Genomic DNA, 24,199 nt, shown 5'->3' with positions numbered 1-24,199 from the left:
AATTGACTAGCATGTCTCATTCACACCTGAGGTGACCCAGCTGGCCAATGGATGGGACTCTGGGAGCACAGGGATGCACAGGTCACCCCCATGAAGACATCACCTCTTCCAGGCTTGCCTTGTCTCTCAAGGAGTGGCTTCACGCGGGGACCCTGCACCCCTGGAGCACGGGAAGCTTCAGGGAGAGGTCTGCAGGCACAGGCTGTGTGTAGGAATCATGGTCCACATCCTGGGCTTCCAAATGTCTACCTTTCCAAAAGGCATCTACCAACAAAGGTCCATCTGGTCAAGGCTATGGTTTTTGCAGTGGTCATGTATGGATGTGAGAGTTGGACGGTGAAGCAAGCTGAGCGCAGAAGAATTGATGCTTTTGAACTGTGATGTTGGAGAAGACTCTTGACAGTCCCTTGGACTGCAAGGAGATCCAACCAGTCCATCCTAAAGGAGATCAGTCCTGGGTGTTCACTGGAAGGACTAATGCTGAAGCTGAAACTCCAATACTTTGGCCACCTGATGTGAAGAACTGACTCATCGGAAAAAACCCTGATGCTGGGAAAGATTGAAGGCAGCAGGAGAAGGGAACAACAGAGGATGAGATGTTTAGATGGCATCACCGACTCTATGGACATGAGTTTGAGCAAGCTCCGGGAGTTGTTGATGGACAGGGAGGCCAGGCGTGCTGCAGTCCGTGGGGTCACAAAGTCAGACATGACTGAGCGATTGAACTGAACTGAACTGTGGTTCAGAAGTGTGCTTTTTTTCTGCTTTTTACTGCTTCTTCACACATCTCTCTTGAGGATCTTTCTTCTCCCACGTGACAAAAGCAGACTTACCCTTCACACATTCTGATTCTGACTGAGGGAACTGCCTGCGAGGTGTTAAACTTGCTGGGGCCAACACAAGGGCACATTCAAAATACTGCAGGTCAAGAGAGCTTTCGCTGAAGAACACCCCATACCATGCCAGCAATTACGTTCTCCACAAACGTGAATTAACTTAAAACAAGAAAGCAAGCCTCATCCAGAGATTAAGAAAGGCATTTCAAATAAGAATGTTTGACTTCACATATTTTGTTAATAATTTATCAAACTTTATAATATGTTTATGTTTTGACAAATTGTTCATATATATAAGCTCAATCCAGAAATCTATTTAATTCTTACCACCTTTGGATCATATTTTTATTGCAAAGTATCACTGGATAATCAGAGGGTTTTTTTTTTGACACATTACATTTGATAAAATTCTGTGTGAGAAAGTAGAATGGAAATATGAATTCAAGGAGAAAAAGGAACAATGTAAAAAGTTCCTACTATTAAAGTGCTTGTTCCCGTATTTTTCAGTGATGATGGAGTATATCAAATCACAACAGTGTTTAAATTCCCTTCTTTACATTTTAAACAGTAATAACTTTATTTTAAAAGTCAATATTTACATTATACTAGGAATCACATCCTTTGTAGCTTTCTAACTTTATAATGAAAACCTAAAAAAGTGCAAGGGAAAACATAGTTATAAAAATCTTTCAGAGGTGAAAGTTGAGGATAAAGAATGTTGCAGAGCATCATTAGATGCATCATTAGAGCATCATTAGATGACCCAGCTTGGCCCTCCCTTTGGTCCCCACAGGATCACTGGTGGAAATCATATTCTGCCTCTTTTGGACCTGAATAAGTTCGATACTTTAAATCAAACACCCACATTAAGAGTGACTTCCCGTGCAAGTCTTTAAAGAGCTGTTTCCGTTAAAGCCCATCTAAAATCTTGCAAACATTAAAAAAAAAAAAAAAAGATAACCAAACATTTCCTCCTGTACTATTTCCGTGACTGGGGGTGGGGACTAGGGGGAGGCTATTTCAGATCTGCTCACATCATGACAGAATGGGCTATCAGTCACACGATTCCTGATTATTCCTATTTAACAGGGAATCAAGGGGAAAACATCCACTAAAGCAATTTGGCAGTATTTTCCACCACCAATCCTTTTACTAGGGCTATTTATATAACAAAATATTAATCACGTCCTATCCTTTCTGGCTTCATTTTAATGATTTCAGAAAAAGGAAAGAAAGGAGGAAGGAACCAGGAAGGATGGTGGGAAAGGAGAAAACACAGCAGCAGAAACTGGCGCTGGATCATTCATTCATTCATTCAATTAGTAGTTGCTGATAACCTATTATCGGGTTCACCAGAGCCCCGCACACTAAAAAGTAGGAGGTACAAACACTTTCCCCAGAAGTGAAGAGCAAATAAATGGCTTAGCTTCCACCTTCCCAAGCCCCACACTAATCAAGGAGCTAAAAATGGCTTAAAACCAGAAGTGAGAGGCTCAACCACCACGAAACTTGCCGAGTCCATGTAAGAAGGAAAATGAAAGTACTCATTAAATACATCTGTATTTAGACATGTCTGAAGATTAGGCAGTTCTGTGAAAAACATTCTCTTCAGATGGCAATTTCAGATACTCCCCATGAAATTCAAAAAACAAAGGACACTGTGGAGGTATTCTGGGGGTGAGGGCAAGGGAAAGACTTCGTATTTCAGCACTTTTCCCAGTCACAAGTGTTTTCAAACAAGAGTGAATTTCCATGGCCTTCAGGGTATCACAGCTCTTCACCCAAAGCTGAATAGTAGGCAATATTCTTTCGGCCCTGTACACAATGGGCTCACTCTTGTAGGCCAGCTTAGAAGTGGGTGGTAACAGTTCTGATCTGGATAGTGCAGATGACATGACTCTAGAACCACATAATAATTATCAGGCGGCAGACTTCAGTACTCTATCCTGGGGTGTTTATACAGTGTTTCAAGCTGTATCCTAAATATAACTGTAGAAGTGACAGATGTTTTTACAAGTGCTGTTTAAGAACGGGATAGGCAAACGAAATGCACCTCAGACTGAGCTGGAGGAGAAACAAGAGGTCCACCCCGACTGAGAGTCAGTAAGCCAGGCAACATCCAGCGGCCTCTGTTTCTCCCTCTGAAATATGAGGATCCCAGAGTTCACTTGCCTCCTCCACACGCTTCATAATACTGTTCAGAAAACGGTGGAAGTCCTTTAGGTGCAGTCTCTATCAGTGTTTTCTAAAGTTATACACCACAAGAATTTCTTCACAAATCTTCCTAAATAAATCCCTACAGTCTTAATTCTTTCTCTCTGTAGGCTCAGAAGAGAAAAATGAAGTTAACTTTTGTATGAAAAACCACAATAGTGTGATTATCCTCCAGGTAAAATAAATTAATTTTTTAAAAAAAGATGACGTGTGTTCACTGACCACCCTTCTGCTCCTCATTAACCAGTTCAAGGCGCCCATCTTCTCCCAAGATCAAAGAGAACTGGCATAGGAAGAGTTTTAGAGTAACTCAAATGCCTCTGGAAGTGCAAAAACAGAATGTAAATTCTCTTTACAAGTACAATGACATGAACACTGGAAACCACACAAAAACACACACACTCACCCAAACTCATAACACACACAGAAACTATCAGACTTAGCTTCAGAGAGAACTCTCCAGAAGAGTGAGAAATATTAAATAAGTAGATACTATTGATATTTCTTTCTTAATTTTATAATTTCCATTTGTAATAGTTAACTATACCCTTTAAATTACTTAACTGTTTAAACTGGCTGTCTATAAACCTAAAGCCATTTTCATGCCCACATTAATCTGGAGTCCCTACTCAAAGAAACTAAAGATATTATTTTTAGCACACGATGGGAAATAATATTAAGATTTCTGTTTCGCTCTTAAAAATAAGCGGTAAAGTTCTCTTCCCCTGTCTTGGTTCTCTTAGAGCATCAAAAGTATATTTTAACTGTTTCCGAGTCCACATCTGGAGTTTAAAAATCCAGTTTAAAAGGCAAATGATTTAAAATATAAACACATGACTTCCTTTTCTACAGTGATTCCTAGAGGGAGGGGAAAAAAAGTCTGAGTACAAACAAACTGTTTAAAGAGGATTTTTTTTTTTTAATTAAAAGCATACGAAAAAAGCTAACTAAGCTTCTGCTTTCTCCTGGAAAAAAATAATAAAGGCAAGACTCTCCCATCTTAATCTAATTAAATCTAAATTAAAGTTCAGTTTAGGTAATACCAAGGCTGTAAGACAGCCCTCAATTTCTGAAGACTACGGTTCCAAGCATGTGCTTGCGTTAGAGCAAGGGTTGGCAGACCTTCTGCAAAGAGTCAGTAAATATTTTCAACGCTGCAGGTCATATAGGCTCTGTCACAAGGACTGCTCTCTCAAGGCCTGAAAGCACCCCACAGACAGTACATAAACAAATGAGGGAGGCTAGATGCTATTTTATTTATGGACTCTGAAATGTGAATGTCATATAATTTTCATGTGTGTCAAAATATGACTCTTTGATCTCTTTCAACCACTTAAAAATGTAAAACCTCTTCTCACAGGCCATGTAGGCGGTAGGCTGAACCTGGTCTGTGTGTAGTGAGTGGTCTGCCAGCCTCTGAGTCAGTGTCATAGAAGACTGGATGGGGGGTCAGCTCATCTTAGTCAACGTCCTTAGCACGTAAAGGAAACTGAGGCCCAGAGAGGCGTGATGACCACCAGGATCTCCCAGCAAATTCACAGCAGAAATGGAGGTGAGAATTAGATCTCAGGAAAGGCTAATTGAAAAGGTAAAGCAGTGATGAAGAAATGCCCATCTTGAGTTCAACTCAAAAGGACAGGCAGTGGGTGTTCAACACCAGAGATGTCACAGCAAACTAGTCACCAGCAATAGGAGTCTTCAGAACCTGCCCACCCACTGTGTAAAACAATTTATCAGCTGCCTGCCCACTACACTGATTCTGGGAGAAGGTAATGGCACCCCACTCCAGTACTCTTGCCCGGAGAAGCCCATGGACAGAGGAACCTGGTGGGCTGCAGTCCACGGGGTCGCTAAGAGTCGGACACAACTGAGTGACTTCACTTTCACTTTTCACTTTCATGCATTGGAGAAGGAAATGGCAGCCCACTCCAGTGTTCTTGCCTGGAGAATCCCAGGGACGGGGGAGCCTGGTGGGCTACCATCTACGGGGTTGCACAGAGTCGGCCATGACTGAAGCAACTTTGCAGCAGCAGCTTACCGATTCTGAGGATTCTGTATCAGCGGTGAGGACCCAAAGATGAGTCAGATACCCATCAGCCTGACTCCGGTCTTCTGGGTACATAGCCCTGCTCATTTCTTCTGCAACCAAAATAACCTCCACTTTGGTTATTCTGATCCTAGAACTCCAAGAAAAAAGGTCAATCTGGCTGAAGAGCAGAGATCAATGTTAAAAATTATTTTAAAGAACAGAGTAGAGAAGGGACAGCCAACCTCAGCCTACATTCAACAGCATGTCCAACAGTCACCTCAGAAAGCAACATGGTCAACCTCCCTCTCATTCCTACCTCCTCCTCTCTTCTTTAAAATATGCTTGTCTCTTCCTATTAATATTTTCTTTATTTAAGCTTCTCTTTTTTCTTTTTTTGGTGGGGCTTCTCTGGTGGCTCAAACAGTAAAGAATCCACCTGCAATGCAGGAGATCTGGGTTCAAACCCCTGGAGAAGGGAGTGGACCAATTCTTATTTTCATTTTCCCTTCACACTTTTTATTTTGCCCTACACTTTCACTGGGTATAAATTCAACTGAAATACACTTTAAAATTAAAATACACACACGTATCCAATGATGTTTAACTTACCTCCTTTCTAAATTGCATTCTGTAGTTTTAAGAGAAAAAAAGACTCCAAAGTAAAGTGACTGTTTACAAAGGATCTATCATCTCTTTTAATCACATTTTTTTTTTCAGAGAAATTTAGGGTTTTCTATCCTATTCATTCAAGGCTTGAAGTTTAATACCAGTGTTACCAGTGTTTTTTAGAAATTCCATCATGATGATATTTTACGAAGATTGCTCTATCAACTATTTTGTTCTTACACACTTCCTCAGAAAAGACACCGTTATATACTTCTGTGAAGAGGAAGTGGCATTCTTATAAGTAATTTTCAGTTCTTTTTGACAACTTAAATCAAGAATGACTGCAAACACCTCAGAATTTTTTCAATGCACAGTTCTTCTCCTATCTAAACATAAGATTCTTCAGTCAAATTAAGTGAATAGATGTGTTTAAATGAAAGAAAAAAGGACCAAAACGCTACAATTCAAACCTCTGGATGGAGATTTCACAATAATAAAACTTCCTACTAATACTGTTTAAGTTAGAGAGAAAGCTGACCAGATAAATGGGCATAAACTTAAATTATAATCAAAATCATATTTTAATTGAAATTAAAGAGCTGAAATGACCCTAGAGCGCTAGTCTCTTGATCTTTCAGAGGAGGAACCAACTAGAGGCCGAAGACTATTGAGCGCCTACCATGAGCCGCTTGCTGGACAAAGGCTTTTCTCACTTGATTATCACAACTTTCCCATCAAGTACTTATTACACCTATTTTATCAAGGAAAGGGGTGTCATGGCAAGACTGACACAGCTAGTTAGGAGCAGAGATGTTCTTATAGCCCAGATTTCCAGGTATCAATTTAAGGATCCTTTTAACTATGCCACTCCCATGTAATATTTTTGGAAATTGCTCATTGTGATGTCACAATATTTTAAAACATTATAAACACAGAAATAGAGTACCCTAGAACCTTGACATAAGACTCTTTGTTAAAGAACAGAGCTCCTCAAAACAAGATTGTTCCTTCTTGACTGCTACGAAAAGGAGCATTAGCAGTTAAACGTTACATGCACCTCATGGGCCCCAAGACATAATTGTACTGAGGCTCCTAGGCACCTAAAACCTTATTCACTTGACTTCTAAATGACTTCATGACAGTATCAGTTATTCAAGTTGTAGTTGGCCATTTCTCATTTATAGTCTACTCTGACATCTGGACTCCATTAAGAAGGATAGGGAAAGATTTTCACACTTGCAGAAATAAATGAAGATACTTCAGCACACCTAAAGAAATACTGAAATCCCTGGAGCAAGAAGCAACACCCATTTCCTGTCCAGGTAAGAAGGGAAGCTTCGGGGAGGGTGGGGACAGCAGGGTCATTAAAATTGAGACCTGTAACTGCTTGCTGTCTTAAAAAACCACCAGGATTAAATAGAAATGAGGTTAAAATGTTAATGTAACAAAATTTTTTCTTGGCAACTCTAGTACCTAAATTGCCCTGGAAAAACCTTACCCTGAAAAAGTTCAGAAAAACAAAGCCAGGTCTTCCTGTGACTTTAAGGCAGAGACTCAAATATCTAATGGAGTCATGCGGGCCACTTTGACTAAGTCAACAGGTGGGGTGAACCTCACTAACTCAGAACCATACTGCTTTAGTCAACAAAACTAGCAGAATTGTGTGCGTTTCTGACAATCAAAAGGATTCTAAAAATTCAACTGAAGATATTCCATCAAGTGAAAGTGAAGGGCTCAGAAGGGGCACAAAAGGAGCAGGAAGAAGTAAAAAGAAAGAGAAACCATTTCCAGAAAGAGTAAGTCACTAAAATATTTTAAGTGTCCTGGTCAAATACTAAGGGTTTGTGGGGGATTTCTTGTTTTCTATGATAAGGATCTTCTTTTTAAACATAACCACAATACCATATTCATACTTTAAGTCATCAAAGAGCCAGCCAGGATCCAAATTTCTCCAACCATCTCTTAGAAGTATGTTAGTTTACATCAGAATCCAATTAGTCTTAATTCTCATTTAATCTATATATTTTCCTTCCATCTTTGTCTTTTCTTGCATTTTTTTAAAAAAGAAATGAGGTCTTATTGTAGAATCCCCATAGTCAGCATTTTTTAATTAATTTTTTAACTTATTAAGGCTTCCCTGGTGGCTCAGTGCTAAAGAATCCACCTTCAAATGCTGGAGACACAGACTTGATACCCAGTCTGGGAAAATCCCACATGCCACGGAGCAGCTCAGCCCACACTCCACAACTACTGAGCCTGCGCTCTAGAGCCAGAGCCAAACGACTGAGGCCCGAGTGCCCCAGCGCCCGTGCTCCTAACAAGAGAAGCCAAGAGTGAGAATCCCGTCCACGGCACTACGGTGACCCCTGCTCACCACAACTGGAGAAAAGCCCACGCAGCAACAAAAACCCAGCACAACGACAAATAATTTTTTTAATGTGTTGGGTTAAAAACAGGCCATCTCTACACCTACTACATTATTCCATCAATGTCCCACACCATGAAGACTATCCAGTCTCTTTCAATGAGCTCTATGTTACTCCAGGATACATGTTTGCCCAAAAAAATGTTGCCATGACAAGTAATATATGCAACATTCTATTTAAGTACTAGAGGGTGTCATGGAGACAGAAGACCCATTGGTAATACCTTACGTTATGCTATAGTACTTTTGGAACAATCTGGGGTACAAGTCAGTTTATAAAAGATTATGCCTAAGCAACAAACGGAAATAATGAGCTCTGTCCAAATGCAAACTCATTTAGGTCTCCAAGAGAGGACACACAGTACCTATCAGGAGAATTCAAGTGAGAAAGATTCATTATTAATAATATACATACACCTCTCCTACCAAGTTTGCACATTAACTATTTCTTCCTTTAGTTCTTCCACCTTACTAGAATGAACCCAGTGCTTCAGTAAATACACAGTCCTCAAATACATGGTATGTCATTCATCTGGGATGCCTTCCACCACCATCTTGCTGCCTTAATAATTTCTATCTTCAAGGACCAGTTGGTCTCGCTCTAGCTCCCTGAAACCTTTACCCATCTCTGGACTCCTGGAGTCCCTAATTAGTACCCCCAAAATGTAGTCTAAACCTGCACTATAGCTGCTTTGAGAACAATAGTGCACATGTATTGAATAAAGATTTGAGGAAGGCCTTCCATGTACAAGGCATTCAAGACCATGAGCTCCATGAGGAAAAGGGTCTCTTGTGATGCTATACCTATTTCAGGAGTCCAGAAGCACAGCGGCTAAGAATGTGTACTTGAAGTCAAGCTTGCCCAGATGTGTTGAATCCCAGACTCATAATTACTTAACCTCTCAGATCTCATCTTCATCATCTGTAAAATAGCATGATAACAGCCAGTCTTTCATAGAGATGTTATTAGGATCAAATAACATAAAGCATGAGTATTATCTTGTCTCCTCATTACCAATTCTTTCTAGTCTTATCTGTTCTTATCCTTTGTGGAAAGAAGAGGAGTAGAGGACTCCAACAGAGTTACTACCATGGAGATGGAGTTCATTAAACACGCCTTGGTGGTTTGAATACATGGAAGATGCACTGTGCCATGGGTGTGGGTGTCCCGTTCCAAAGTATTTAGGGTCCCTTTTCCAAGTGTCGCCCTGATACTTTCCCTGTGAAGAAACAGAGCTTGCTCAGAACTAAATACAATGTAAACCTATCTCCATCCAAATTTAAAAAGAGGGGAAACAAGAAAAAAAAAAAAAAGACCAAAAGTGATATTTTATCTTCTGATGGGGCCAACTGATGGATGAATGTGAGAGTTGGATTATAAAGAAAACTGAGCACTGAAGAACTGATGCTTTTGAACTGTGGTGTTGGAGAAGACTCTTGAGAGTCCCTTGGACTGCAAGGAGATCAAACCAGTCAATCCTAAATGAAATCAGTCCTGAATATTCACTGGAAAGACTGATGCTGAAGCTGAAACTCCAATAGTTTAACCACCTGATGCAAAAAAATGACTCATTGGAAAAGACCCTGATGCTGGGAAAGATTGAAGGCAGGAGGAGAAGGGGACGACAGAGGATGAGATGGTTGGATGGCATCACTGACTCAACGGACATGAGTTTGAGTAAGCTTCGAGAGTTGGTGATGGACAGGGAAGCCTGGCGTGCTGCAGTCCATGGGGTTGCAAAGAGTCAGACATGACTGAGCGACTGAACTGAACTGGAGCCAAAAATTTACTCTGACTTTTATTTGAATGGAAACCCAAGAAGCTCTGCTTACAAAAATTTTTGAGTACCTCATGAGTAAAAATCTTTTGAACACGAACATATAAACATATACACATACATACATATTTATTTCACTCAAATAGTTACTGAGCAGTCACTGTGTGCATTGCACTGTTCTAAATGCTTGTAAGTAATAGAGCAAAGACTTTTGTTGCTGTTGCTCAATCTGTTCAGCCTTTAGGAAGTCGGGCCTGAGGCAGGAGTGCACCTGGCATGACCAATTGTTGTTGAAACCCTGTACCTCTTCCCGAAGCGCAGTGAGGTCAAACAATACCAACACGGAGCTCGGGACAGGGCAAAGTTCACTGCAGGTCCATGCCAAGGACACGGGTGGCTCGCGCCTTAAACACCCCAAACAAGGCTGATTCATGTCAATGTATGGCAAAAACCACTACAATATTGTAAAGCAATTAGCCTCCAACTAATAAAAATAAATGGGGAAAAAAAAAACAAAACCCAAACTCCCCAAGAGCTTTCAGTAAAGCTCCTTCCTAGGAAAGGTGAGGGAGGTACCTGGTTAGTTCTGGCCAACTTCTTGGTACCAGATTCTTTGCTCTTGAAGTCAAGCCATGGTCAGGTAACAATGTTCCTATAAATCTTCACCAAACATTCTTCTCTGTTCTGACAAGAAAGGACAAAGTCCCAAGGCTCAACTTTCACCCTCTGAGGTCCAGGTCCTGGCTAAGAGAAGAGAGATCTCAGGGCCAGGTCCTCAGATCCTGCCCAGTCATCATCACTGATGAAGCCGGGCGCCCAGGACACGACTGGCCCTCAGGTTCCTCAGGCCACCCAAAGCGGGGTAGGGGAATGCGGGTCCCACATTCTGCAACCTATGCAGACAGCTCCTGCTGTTAGGTGCAGAGACAAGGGTGGGGGAGAGCTTCACGGCTGCCTCAAGGCCTGGGCCAAGGCTAGTGGGTGGCCTTGGGGAGGGCTCTGGAGCCCTGCAGGACAGAGCCCCCAGCTCACCCGCTAGCCCGAATGTTCAGGGCTGTGTTCAGCAGAGCTCTACTCCACACCAAACGGTGAGGAGCTGGTGGCTGGAGCCAGGGAGAGACCAGAAGACACACGGCTGCACAGGTGAGCGGCAGAGGTGAGTGGAGGGCCCGGGGGACACTCCAGACGACAGCTTTTACTCTGGCTGACACTGGAGGGCTGTGAACAGGGAAGCTATGTGACCGCAGATCCAGCCCGCCGACAGCTATGCTGAATAGATTCCAGGGGCCAAGGCTGGATGGGGAAGATTGGTCAGAATGCTACTGCAATAATCTGAGAGATAGTCTGGCCAAGGTGACAAAAAGTGGAAACGAGAGTTAAGAGGGTTTTATAGTACTAGAATACAACATATATTAAAAATACTAAAAAAAGAATTAAGGATTTTTTAAAGAAATATTCTAATATTTCCTTCCTCAAACTCAACAAGACATCCCACTCACCCCTGGAGTGGAGGTGCCCCCCCTCTCTTGGAGACCACTCTAACAATAATTGGCTGGGGGACTTGTCTCAGCTGACCTGAATTTCTGCCTGGCTTTCTGTTCTAACACTTGTCCTGTGTTCACTTCCCATCTTTCTCTTCATTCTGTCACTCTTAGATACCAAAACAAGTTTCTTCCACAGACTGAGCATACCTACCATATAAAGGATGTTGATCGGATGTAGGAATTCCCTCCTTGTAAAAGTCTGTGGTCTTTGGGTCCATTGCACACAGTATCTGGGTGGGGCCAATGGTTGGGAAACAGACTTGTTAGACCCAGATGTTATGGTGGAGTTCAACAGAACAGGATTAAGAGAATCCAAGCTGTTTGCTAAAGCAGCCCCTTCTGCTGAAGACTACAGCAGCCCCAGCTCACCACAGCTCTCAACAGAAAAATCTGGGGTCTACAAGTTTACTCCCCTTGCCCGCAAGAGGCTCAAGGAGTCTCAAAGGCCACACAGAAAAAAGCCCTAAGGGTTCTGAATATGCCCTGGAGAATGGCATTTTAGGGGAAAGTACCCCTGATTCTTAGGCAGAACGGTGGGTGCCAGAAGGAAAATCAGAAGTTCACGGAAGGCAGATACCTTTTGAAACCAGATTCCATGAGTTTAGAAGAGGTTGATACTGAAGTACCTGGGCTGCTCTCTTAGAATGTTGGAATGCTGGAAGAATTTAGAAGACTCCCCACCCACCCACTCCCGTGTAACAAAGAAACTAACGTCAGGAGTTGTCCAAAGCTACACAACTATGAGAAAAAGAACCATGAGTAGAATCCAGATCTTTGTATTCCTAGTCAAGAGGTATTTTAAAAATAAATGAAAGCAAAATTAAAGAATTTAGCATGGAAATCTTTAGAAACAGGTTATAACTGTGATTAAGTGTTGCAGGAGACATGGGTTCAATCCCTGATCCAGGAAGATCCCACATGCACAACTATTGGGCCTGTGCCCTAGAGCCCAAGCTCTGCAACAAAAGGAGCCACCACAATGAGAAGCCCACACACTGCACCTACAGTAGCCCTCGCTTGCCACAACAGCAGCAAAGACCCAGAACAGCCAAATAAATAAAATAAAAGATACCTTAGAAAGTTACACAGGGGTGCGAATGAGGGGATTAGAGACAAACGAAAGCCAAGAATTATAGGCAAACATTGGCTTAGTAGAGCTTAAAATGGCTCAGAGGTGGACTACATGATTATTTTCTTTGCTTGGCCCAATTAATAGAGTACTAGACAATTTTCAGTTTTCAAAAGGAGAGACAGTGAAAGAACTGTTAAAAGCTTTGATATGATCATTAAAAAACTAGTGGTTGTGAGCCATTAATTTCAACCACTTGGGGCTACCAACTCTCTTAGAAGCATGAACACTGAACAAAATACCTGCTCTCCAAACTTCTGATGGCAGAGCACAAGGCGAAGATGATGTTGGCCAAAGGGTAGCAAAGGAATAGTCAATAAAATTGATCATCTATGAAATGAATAATAAATATAAATGATAAAATGAATAATCTTAGATAATTGTGGCTTATCTATAAAAGTGGGGGACAGGGCAGGAATCAGTTCCCAAATTATTGACTTTGGAACTGGATGTTAACTGCTCGACTTGGATAGCTGGAGAGCTCAATTAGAGTTCACGTGCATACACTCTCCTTGGCCACTGTACCACCAGCAAGGCACACAGCAAGGGGGTGGAGCCTGGGCACTGGAGAGGCAGCCAGTCCACTCTCTTCATTTTATAAAGAGGAGCCTCAGGCCCACAGGGAGAAGGCAACGGCACCCCACTCATCCTCTTGCCTGGAAAATCCCATGGACAGACGAGCCTGGTGGGCCACAGTCCATGGGGTCACAAAGAGTTGGACACAACTGAGCGACTTCATTCTCACTTTTCACTTTCATGCATTGGAGAAGGAAATGGCAACCCACTCCAGCGTTCTTGCCTGGAGAACCCCAGGGATGGGGGAGCCTGGTGGGCTGCCGTCTATGGGGTCGCTCAGGGTCGGCCATGACTGAAGGACTTTGCAGCAGCGGCAGAAGCAGCGGGCCCACAGAGGTTAATCCAACTGGCCAAGGGTTGGCCAAGCCACAGTATATGTCACCTCCCCCTCACCCTATGTCCACAGCAAACACTGATTTATCAACCATCACATTTCCCCACCTCCGGCTGCCAGAGCCACAGTGCTTCTGACATATTCCTCCAGCAATCTCCCCTCCCCGCCACACCCACCCATTCCCAGCTAACTGGTCAGAGCTAATGCATGAGAAAAAACCCAGTTTCCAACTCTGGCCTTACAGAAGGTCATAAAATAGTCTTTACTATACTGCTTCAGTGTAAGTCTGGCTGGTAAGAGAGTGACTAGTCTCGCTAGCATTGTTAAGTCTGAAGTGAGCAAACACAGTCTATGTGGTGTGACCGTGTGTCCAGGTTTGCTGGGGACAGCCACACCTGTTTCCTCAATCTAATATTTAATAGTACCCCGTATCATTCTCAAAGGCATCCCAGTTTGAATCAAAATAATATGGCCATCCATGTTCTATGTAACTCCTAGTCAACCATAAACACATATCTGTTTTTTGAGTACATGGTGTTTCAGGAAAAAAAAAAAAAAAAACTGACCCAGTCACCAGCAGTTTTACAGGATGTTTTCAAATAATACTAAACCCAAATAATCCTTGAAAGGGCCTCACTTCTACTCCCACCAACCTCTATTATATAATGGGCTTCCATATGGAATTTTCCTTGGGATAAAACAAAAAGGAGAACCATAGTTTATGCAAGTTTGGAAACCATAGGATTATCAGATCTCTGTAGTCCCTATTTTTAAATTATTTCCTGTTCTACTTTCACCTATAAAAATTCACATTATACTGATGACACAGAAATCGTTTTAAAAAATGTTTCAGGCCTGTTGCTGGCACAAACAAGTGTGCCTTTTTGGAGTTTATATTTACTCTGTTTAGAGAAAAAGAGGAAGTAAAAGCTGAAACCTTAAAAAAAGTTTCAGTCAGTCCAGGGCTAGACCTTGGTACTGCTGTTGTATTTACACTAAAACAGCCAGCTGTTTATTGACAGGCATAAATTTCAGTTTATTTGGAAAAGCCATTGGTCTAAACATCACAGGTATAACCTTTATGCTCAAGAGAAAGATATCATCAGGTGGAAAATTTTGAATTCTTACCTGGCTACCCAGACAGAAGACTAGAAGGAAATATATCAAGCTGTCAAGAGTAGCTCTGAGTATACAGATATAGAGACTTCAGATGGTTTAAACAGGTTTTCTTTTTGGTTATCTAGCTTTCTGATTTTTCTACAATGATCATAGTTCATTTGCTAATGACCAAGAAAAAAAAATCACCAAGTCACCAATCAACACATCATTCTCCAGGGTAGGGAGGTGAAAGGCAAACAGGATAAGCCAGGCACTAGTCTAGCAGGAGTAGAGACCTCAGAACAGCTCCCGACTCTGCCTTGGCCATACCTTGGCCTGGCCCCCGAGCTAGGAGGACTGTGGGACTGTGGCCACCTGATGGCTTCCCGGTAAATAAGAGCAGGCATCTGTGAGGGCTTCGGCTACACTGCCCTTTCAACTATTCGAAGACCAGCCATGTGGTGAGGGCCCCACCTGTGCAATCAGATTGCTGCGCAGGACACCGCACTCCATCACTTACTGGGGGTGTGAGCTCCAACAGGTCAATTAGCTTCTCTATTCATCACCACCACCTACCTCCTCGTATGGCTGTGAGGATTAAGATAGATGACTCACGGCAAGGGCCCAGCATATAATAAGATCACAATAATGGAAGCCATTATTAAGTCTCTGCCATGAAACACCAGTCCTCAAGTGCACTCCCCAAACCACGTGACTGCATCTCAAAACAACCAGAGAAGGGTCCAAAGAATGAAGCTTTTCTTCTCCCTTCTCTGCTGAAGGCAGACTGGACACAGAGTTTGCTATAAGCCCAGGGCTGCTGGGAGGACAAGGGCAGCCCAGTAAAATATGTAATGTGCCCCACACTAGGGGCGAGAAATGCTGCTTTCCAAGTTGCAGGATTTCCAGTTTCTTGCCACTGCCACAGCTGCCAGCCATTGCCTTTGGCAAGGAGGTGACGAAAATGTGAGCCAGGACTTGGCAAGAGGACACCAAACCAGAAGGCCTCCAGGCAGGAAGCTCCAAAAAGGGCCACCTACAGCCAAGAGTCCTGGAGAAGGAGATGGCATTCTGCTGACACTAGCAAATTCAGGAAAGAATGGTGAACATTTCAAAGGTCCGACAGAACTTACCATTCTGCTTCAGAACTTTGAAAAACTTTGGGGAGGGGGCACCAGGCCAGGTTGAAGATATGACCACATTCTTAAAATCACTGCAATGCTTTCACTATATGACATAAAGAACACCCCCCTCATCCCATAAAGTTCAATACTACAGGGAATTTCACATCTATCTTTAACTAAGATGTACTACATTTAGATGTAAAGAAATTCTTCCCGAACTTAAAATTATCTCACTTTACAAAGATATAAATAAACATCCCAATATCCATCGATGAGGAAATAATTACCTTGTTATGTTAATTACATAGGTGAGTGTGTTCTGTGCTGTACAGGGTGATCAGCTTGTCCTGATTTGCCTAGAATTTCCTGGTTTTAGTATCAAAAGTCCCATATCCTTGAAAACCCCTCAGTCCTGGCAAACCAGGATCAGTCCCCCTAACACTATAAGAAAAATGATGTGTATTGTGTGAAGGGGAAAACAGAAGAGACACAGTTATAAATGCAGAAGTGCTCAATGCCAAGTCTATTTGCAGCAATAACTCCTAGTTCCTTTTCATAGTAAAAAAAAAAAAAACTAAACCCCACACTTGCCTCTCCCTTCCTCCTTTCTTTTAACTCTCCCAAAACAGAGCTAGGAAAAGGCATTTTCCTCCTCTTGCATGACAGAGACGTCAGCGAGGGACTGACTGCTGAGGAGGTGACCACCATTGCCAGCAAGCTCCTGCACCCAGTTTCAGCAGGACAGGAAATGTCACTTCTTTCATGTACGCATGAAACTTATCTATTATAAATCAATGTTGTGTCAACTAAACAAATTATAAAACTCAAAAACAAAGACCTAAATAATAAAACAAAAAAGCCAAGACAACTAGTGATTCACGTTATTAACACAAGAATGTGTCTTCATGCTAAAAGTCTAAGAACTCTGACAAAAAGAAGATCTAGCTTGCAAACAGGGCATTAAACAAATGAGAGGGAATTAACACATGGTTGTTTTCATACACAGCTGAGTGGAGAGCAAGGCCTTTCTACAAACTCTAAGGTCCAGATTTGAAGCAAGGGGCTCCCTACCATAAGGGTGAAGCAAAGCTCCTGTAGCAGGAGTTTAAGCAAAGGGTTTTTAAGCCTCTGATGAGGTTAAGAACCAGCTTCTAAGAATTTAGAGTTTCAAACTGAAAGGTAAGACTATATAAGGCAAGGAAGACCACACACTTCCTGAACCTAAGGCCTCCCAGAAACCATACTTGTTCACCACTCTACCCCACCCAGTCCACCTCCTCTCCCTCTGGCTTTGCCCCACAGGCTGTCACCTCCTAGGTGTTCATGAGTTTTAGAACTCCTTAGTTTCCCGTTATGCATCAGGAGATGGAGTCAAACACCCCTCCACAGTGAGACTGGTTTGTTGGGGAAAGGGTGCGGATGTATTCAAAAACACTTTAAAAGGGAAACTCTTTGAAAGTTCTACTCGGATAAGTCCTGGAGAATAATTTTCTAAGATCAAAAAATACTTTTCACCAGTATTGATCCAGATTTGGCAGAGAATGCCTTCTTGTCAGCCTTTCAACACAGCCGTTGACAAGACAGAAGGAGGTATCTTAACCATCCCTAGAAGAAAGGACAGGAATCTGGAAGGCAGGAGACAGGAGTGCATCTCTGCCCTACAAGTCAAGAGCTGTGTCCTTGAGGAAGACATGCTTCCCTTGTCTAGACCTCAGCCTCTTGGTTAAAAAAATAAGGATTTGGGTGAAGATCACCCAAAGCTGGCATCCCTTCCAGCTCTAAAGTTCTATGTAAAATTCTTTTGCGTATGTGAAAATGACAACACCTATTAGAAGCATTTTGTGCACTTTGAAGATGAATATTCAGAAATTAAGAGAGAAGTATAGTAACTTGCAATAACAAAGATAACATGACCAAGGCAGACTAAAACCGAAAGATTTAAAACAAGCAAATGTCTAACAGTTGTCAAAGTGTGTGACTAAAAGGTGGGGGGTTGGGGGGAGGGCTAAACTAATATCAACTTACAAGTACTTTTAAATGCTCTGGAACCAATGGAAACAAGTAGATTCAGCACTACCAGCTGCTCCTCCTGCTAAATTTAAGAATAAGTTCATTTTAATTCAGTGATCCCTCCCCCATATAAAAAGAAAATTTTAAAAGCCTGTAAATACTTATAGAAAGCAAAGCAAAACTTTGACTCTAAAGGCAGGAGAACAAATTAATGTGGTGATTGATTGCACTTAAGTCTCAGGAAGTTCTGGCTGGATACTGAGAACAGCGAGGCACCAGATGCAACCCACTTGAGAAGTAGATGTTTAAACACCAAGGACTGGCATGTTTGACCGCCTGTGTCAAAATCAAGTCTGCCTCTCCGCCTACCAGGACCGCAAAACAATGTTCATTTCACTATCCATGAATAAATGGAAAAAGAAATAAAAGCAAGCTGTTTCCTTTTTTCGTAGAAGGAGTTACAGAGTTTTGTCACACCGCTTGGTTGGGCGCTTGTGACTGCCCATGCCCTCAGAGCAGCAGCGTCCGTAAAAGCAGGGGTGTCCCGAGCCACAGACTTCCAGCGAGGACTGTCAACCAAGCCAGCAAACATCCCCACCTCTCCAAGCCAAGGGCTCCAGAGCTACCCCGTGCTATGGCTTAGCCGAAAAGCGACAGAGCTCGTGAACACAGGCAGAGGGTAGCCCACCGTCTGTGGGTGGAACCTGGGGCCGAACTTCACCTCCTCCAGGGACAGCCGTGCCAGAGATCCCCATCGTGCACCACGCACACACAGCCTCTGGGCTACTAAAGAGGAAGTCAGGGTGTCATGTCAAAAGGATAAAGACAGCCCGACCACACGAGAGCCGCGGTCTGGGCCGGTCTCCAGCTTGGCTGGGAAAAGGGTCCCAGGCTGCGGTCCTGCTCCCTCTCCATCCACCTTCCTCCTCCCGGCGGCGCGCACCAGCCTCCCTCCGGCCCGCCCGGGCTGGCGGAGCCCAAGCTGCGCAGCGCCCGAGGAGCACCCCGAGCCTCCCCTCCCCCTGCCCAGCCCGGGCCCGCGGACAACGCACCCCCGCACGCCAGCCAGAGCCCCGCCGCCCCTTCGCCAGCCCCCGGGGCGCCCCGGCCGCCGAGCCGAGCGCGCAGTTCCGACGGCCCAGGGCGGGGACCGAGCCGGGGAGGAGGGCTGCAGCCGCCGGCTTTCGGAGCAGCCGGCGGCCGCACACACTCCTCCCCTTCGCCGCGAGTAAACAGCTCGCGGGCGCGCTCCGCGCCGCGCCCCCATCCCCCCGCCGGGCCCCGCGCCGCCCTGCGCCCGCGCGTCCCGCCCGCCGGCGCCGCCGCCCCTACCTGGTCGGTGAGTTTGAGCACGGCCATTCTTCCGCTCCTTCGCGCGCACACACATACAGGTCCCCGGCCCGCAGATGTCACGCCAGGAGCCGGGGAAGCGGAAGGGATTGCCAAGGGAAGGGAAAAAAATCTGGCTCCCGAATTTGACAGCCCTCCCCCTGCCCCTCCTCCGCCGCCGCCTTCTCCTCCTCCCGCCGAGAGGCTGACACTGGCTAGTAGGGTTTGCAGCCGAGCCCGCCCGCCTTTATACAGGAAGTACCGGCTGCTGCCAGCCGGGCCGCCACTGACATCACCGCGCGCTGCCTCGCTCGCCGCCGCGCCGCCTGGGCCGACGCTGCCTCCTGCCGCCCGCGGCCGCGCCTCGCAGCCCGCGGCTCGCGGTGCTCGCCGGCTCCCGCACCGGGCGCGCCGCGGTGGGTCAGACCGCCGCCTGCTTCCGGCACCTGCACACTGCGCCCGGGCTAGCGGAACCCGGCCCCGGCCGCCCGCGCTGCCCCCACGCCGGGCGTCCACGGCTCGAGGTCCCCGGGCTGGGGAGGGATGGGGGGTTAGTGATCGTGACCCCCCCGCCCTGTCTCACCATCCCCACACACACACACACGACCTCGTGAGCACCCCCTGTGGATACACCCGAGGGGCTTTAAAGGCTGCATGCACTCGTAGCCAATTTCAAACCAGGAGATTGGACCACACGCCTTCCTCTAAACCTCTCCCTAGTCCGGAGCCCGCCCAGCTCTTCAAATTATCCCACCTGGTCAGGGACCGCAAGGCTGGTGCTCTCTTTGTTTAATACAGGGAGGCCCTGACTCATTCCTTAGCTAGTTTTTGTGAAGCGCTTGCCGGGTAGGGACGCGGGGCTCTGGCCCTTTCACCTTATTCTCCAGCTACCTCCCCAGCTAGACACGCAGAACCCCATCGTTAAATTCAAACAGTGGGTTTTGATTTGAGGAGGAAGGAGATGGAGCAGCGTTACAGGAGAAGAAAAGGTCTTGAACTGCTGCATTAATTGGGCTTTTGAGGGTTTCCACCAGTTGACTCACTCATTTCTACAAAATCCAGTTACCATGCTCTTCAACAGACAGAAGACCCAGCTGTCAAACAGCATACACACACAACAGTAATATACGTAATCATAGTAAAGTGTTAATACTTGTGGAATTTGGAGCAAATGCTTGTTCATTCCTGGAGAAGGAAATGGCATCCCATTCCAGATTCTTGCTGCCTGGAGAATCCCCATGGGCAGAGGAGCCTGGTGGGCTACAGTCCATAGAGTCGCAAAGAGTGGAAACAGGACTGAAGCAACTTAGCATGCACGCACGGTTAGTCATTCAACAACTATGTTCTGAGTGCTGACTTTGTACCAGATGCTGGCTACAGACACATGAAAGGGGGAGCATAAACATCCAAGATACCTAGTCTTAGGAGATGTCTGACATAAATAATCACCGCTAATGAATGTAATTACAGACTGAGATAAGGGTTCACAGGGGAAAAAAGTACTTGTAAAGAAATCCATGACTGAGGAATCAAGCCAGACTGGTAGGTGAAGTTGGGTTTCCCTGACAAAGTGACAGAGTTGAGATTCTGCCAGAGGAAGAGTTAAGTGGGCAAGTGGATGGGGTGCTACTCCCAGGCTGACCCACGTGCCCTTGGCATGTCATGGAATGAACCTATATTGAACAGCAAGCCAAAACTACAGTATCTACCTTTGATTCACAAATCTAATGTGGACTCTTCCTCCCCACTTTCAGAGCCTCCCCAAGAGTCTATTTGAAAACGGAGAGGAGGGGTGATAGCATTTGCTTGGCATTCTCCCATTTGTTATCTAACCGTGGACTTGGGATTCAGATCACACGGACAAGGGGACCAAGAAAACACTCTCCTGGCTTCCACACTCCTCAGTGATGCACGGAGACAAAAAAGATTTCTGTCCAAGGCCTCCCTCAAACACAAAACAGTTTGCTTTTATTGCATCTGTGAAGCAGGTCTTCAGTGCTGTTGTTGGTTTGTCTATTTACTAATATCATCCTTCATGGCTTTGTATTAATAAGTAACAATAAGACCCTGACTTCTCTACCTAAATAAAGCTGACTTTCAGAAGAGTGATAACAAATGACTTGATTTGGCAGATGTACTCAAGATCCACTTTGGTTCACCCCAGTCATGTCTACACATAAGTTCTTGGGACCTAATCTGAAAGGAGGGGCACGCAGTTCTCAGCCCTTTCAGACCCATCATCTCCTTTTATAACTAGTATTTTTAATGTTTTCATTACTATGAAATGAAGTTCATAGGTAATATTACCTACCTATGCAAATTTCTCTCCAAATCAATATAATGCCCTAATTGTATAATAAGGAAAATAAAAGGAAAGTGATTTATAATTAATGTGTATTTCAATAAGTAAATGCTATATAGCACAGCTCTATCAGAAGACACAATAATAAGATACTTGCACTTACTTGTATGTAGAACCAATCTGAATGAGAGAATTACAAATGCAATCCAATATGAATGTGTTTTACTAGCAACTCACATATCAACACTGGTGTTGTCATTGGTGACATGGTTTTGTGAAAGGTCAAACAGTTCTTGGTCAAGTTCCAGGCAAAATAAAGAGCAAAAAGATTGAGCTAAATTTACTGATATGGGTGCATTTACCAGAAAGTCTGGATTTAATGTGTGAGTTCATAAATGGAAACTGACTCCAACAGTTTGCTTCATTGGTTAAAGTAACCCAGACTCAGTGGTAGTATATATTTGATGAAATGGAGATAACAATGTCCCTGGTATACAATGTAGAAAAAGAAGACTCCTTAATGGAACCTTATGACCCAGAGGAATCCTATGATACCTAAAAGTTGCAGATTTGGTTCCTCTGGATCTTAAGGTCCTACTACTGAGTCTTCTTTTTCTACATTGTATACCAGGGAAAGGCCAACTCTGATAGAAGATCCACAATACAGCCTTCTTTAGCTTCACAACAAAGCCTTGCCCTCTTCTGCAGATGACAGTTCTCCATTTGAGAAATTGTACCTATCTTGCTACTGAATTTGAATGACTGGCCATGAGACATCAAATGACCATGCAATCTCAGCTGCCCATTATGAACCAGTTGTTGTCTGACCCATCAACCCATAAGGTTGGGCAAGCACAAGAGCAATCCTTCATCTAATAAAAGTGGTACGTAAGAGACAGCTTGAGCAGGCCTGGAAAGCCTTAGCCAGTGACTCAGATTCCTTTGGTTCTTACTCCTGGTATATTGCTTCTTCATCTTCAACCAGTTAACTGGTTTACAAACAGTTCTCCTCCATATGCTGGCAGAAGCTTGACGTGGTTTGTTTTAGCATTAGAGCTGCCATGACGAATGTCCCTGACAGTAGTACTGAAGGGAAATTATCTTAGCACAAGGAATGTCCACAGTGCAGTACATTGGGTGCCTACTTTGTCTACATTGAGAGATGGCCAGAAGTATAGACCTACATTCATCCATGGGCAATAGCTGATGGTTTTCCTGAATGGTCAATAACTTGGGAGCAAAAGGATTGGGACAAGGAGGTTTAGAGACGAGGTATATGGATGCTCTTTTAAGAGTGGGCACAATGTGTGAGGATATTTGTGAACATTAGAGGGCATTCACTCAGAGAAAGTTCTCTATAATCGAGGGGGATGACACAACTGATGAAGCTGGTCTCTTTCTCCACCTACTGCAGTGCTTATAAAAAGCAGCAATGGCATCAGGAATAAAGGCTATCTAGACTTCCCTGGTGGCTCAGAGGGTAAAGCATCTGACTACACAGGAGACACAAGTGTGATCCCTCAGTCAGGTAGATCCCCTGGAAGAGGAAATTACCACCCACTCCAGCATTCTTGCTTAGGAAATCCCATGGACACAGGAGCCTGGCGAGCTACAATCCACGGAGTCACAAAAGAGCTGGACACGACTTAGCGAGCGAACAACAGCAACAACCCAGGAAGTGCCCTCAGCCAAGAGCAACGGCCACCCTGGGGAGTCCAGCCTCTCCCTGGAGGCACTCATATCCAGTGAGCGCCAGGGAGCCTTTGTCCAGCCCCAATTCAGGACACCTTCATTTCGGAGCTCCCCCACACCGAGGATCAGCTAAGGAGTATGCAGCAACTTCATAGCACATCCAGCTGCTCCTCATTCCCCCAAGGTGGTGACCCTAAAAAACAATCAATCTTAATTTACCAATCTCTGTCTCACAAACTGCTCCTGCAAAACCCAATCCAATATAATCATCTATTTTGACTTTACACTGATGATTTAAATAGTTGATCCCCTGTTTGTAAATAAATCAGAGCCACCTTCCCAGCCGAGGTGAAAGCCACAAGCAGAGCTAGGTATATGGCTGCCGAATGGGGGTGAATTTTGAATGAGCAGACTTTCCAGTTTTGAAGCTGGTATGGCCTTTGATGCAACAGATTAGCTACTGTTCAAGGGTATCAGGGCTACAGGTGATCCTCACAAAGTCATTAGCAAGGGCCTAACAATCAAGGCTAAGAAGCTTAGAAAGTTTTGTCAATGTATTTTTATACATTTTCATCTATAAGCACTATTTATTCCTCCATGCACCATACTTTCTGGATTCTAAACAGCCATGGAGTTTACGTTTGTACCAATGGTTTAGTAGCACTCTTTCAGGGAGGAGGAGGTGAAATACTTCCATATTATAAATGAAATGATCCATATTAACAAGTCAACACGTATAAAGCACTTGTTCCTTGTACAAAGTCCAAAATGAATGCTAGCTAGTATGTCTATTGTAGTATCAATAAAATGTGAAAAGGTGATGTCTTAGAACTGAAGAAATACGATCGTTTTCTAAAGTAAATATTGTAAAATTATTTTCTGTGTTAGTTTGTTGGAAGTCCATTCTTTAGACCAGGAAATCCTTTCCATGGCTCTTGATCTTTACTGTCCTTGACTTCCTAAAACACGTATAATCAGTGGCATTCAGTTAAGCACTTCATTGTTTTATTTTTTTATTCATCTATTCATTTAATTGTTTAATGATATCAATCTTCTGTAACATTTTATACTTTATTTTGTACTTGTTTCCCTCATTATATTAGAAACTTCTAGTGGGCACCAGCCATGCCTTATAATTCTTTGATATCCCTTCTAGCGCTGGCTACTGAGCAT

At 44.0% G+C, this 24,199-nt stretch overlaps 1 protein-coding gene across 6 annotated transcripts in view; it reads right to left on the bottom strand.

The window, feature by feature from the left end:
* The window catches only part of ANKRD44 (ankyrin repeat domain 44), a 305,459-nt gene extending 286,277 nt beyond the window's left edge, over positions 1–19,182 (bottom strand). For all 6 annotated transcript variants that reach the window (XM_065930903.1, XM_065930904.1, XM_065930905.1 and 3 more), the window contains exon 1: positions 19,036–19,182. In XM_065930903.1, coding sequence (XP_065786975.1) covers positions 19,036–19,062 — 27 coding nt within the window. In that variant the 5' untranslated portion in view covers positions 19,063–19,182. The remainder of the gene's footprint in view (positions 1–19,035) is intronic.
* Between the last annotated feature and the right edge of the window lie 5,017 nt (positions 19,183–24,199).

Source organism: Muntiacus reevesi, chromosome 3 (assembly GCF_963930625.1).
Source record: "Muntiacus reevesi chromosome 3, mMunRee1.1, whole genome shotgun sequence".
NCBI lineage: Eukaryota > Metazoa > Chordata > Mammalia > Artiodactyla > Cervidae > Muntiacus > Muntiacus reevesi.
The sequence above is the reverse complement of the archived record's forward strand: the minus strand, read 5'-3'. Positions and strand labels throughout refer to the sequence as shown.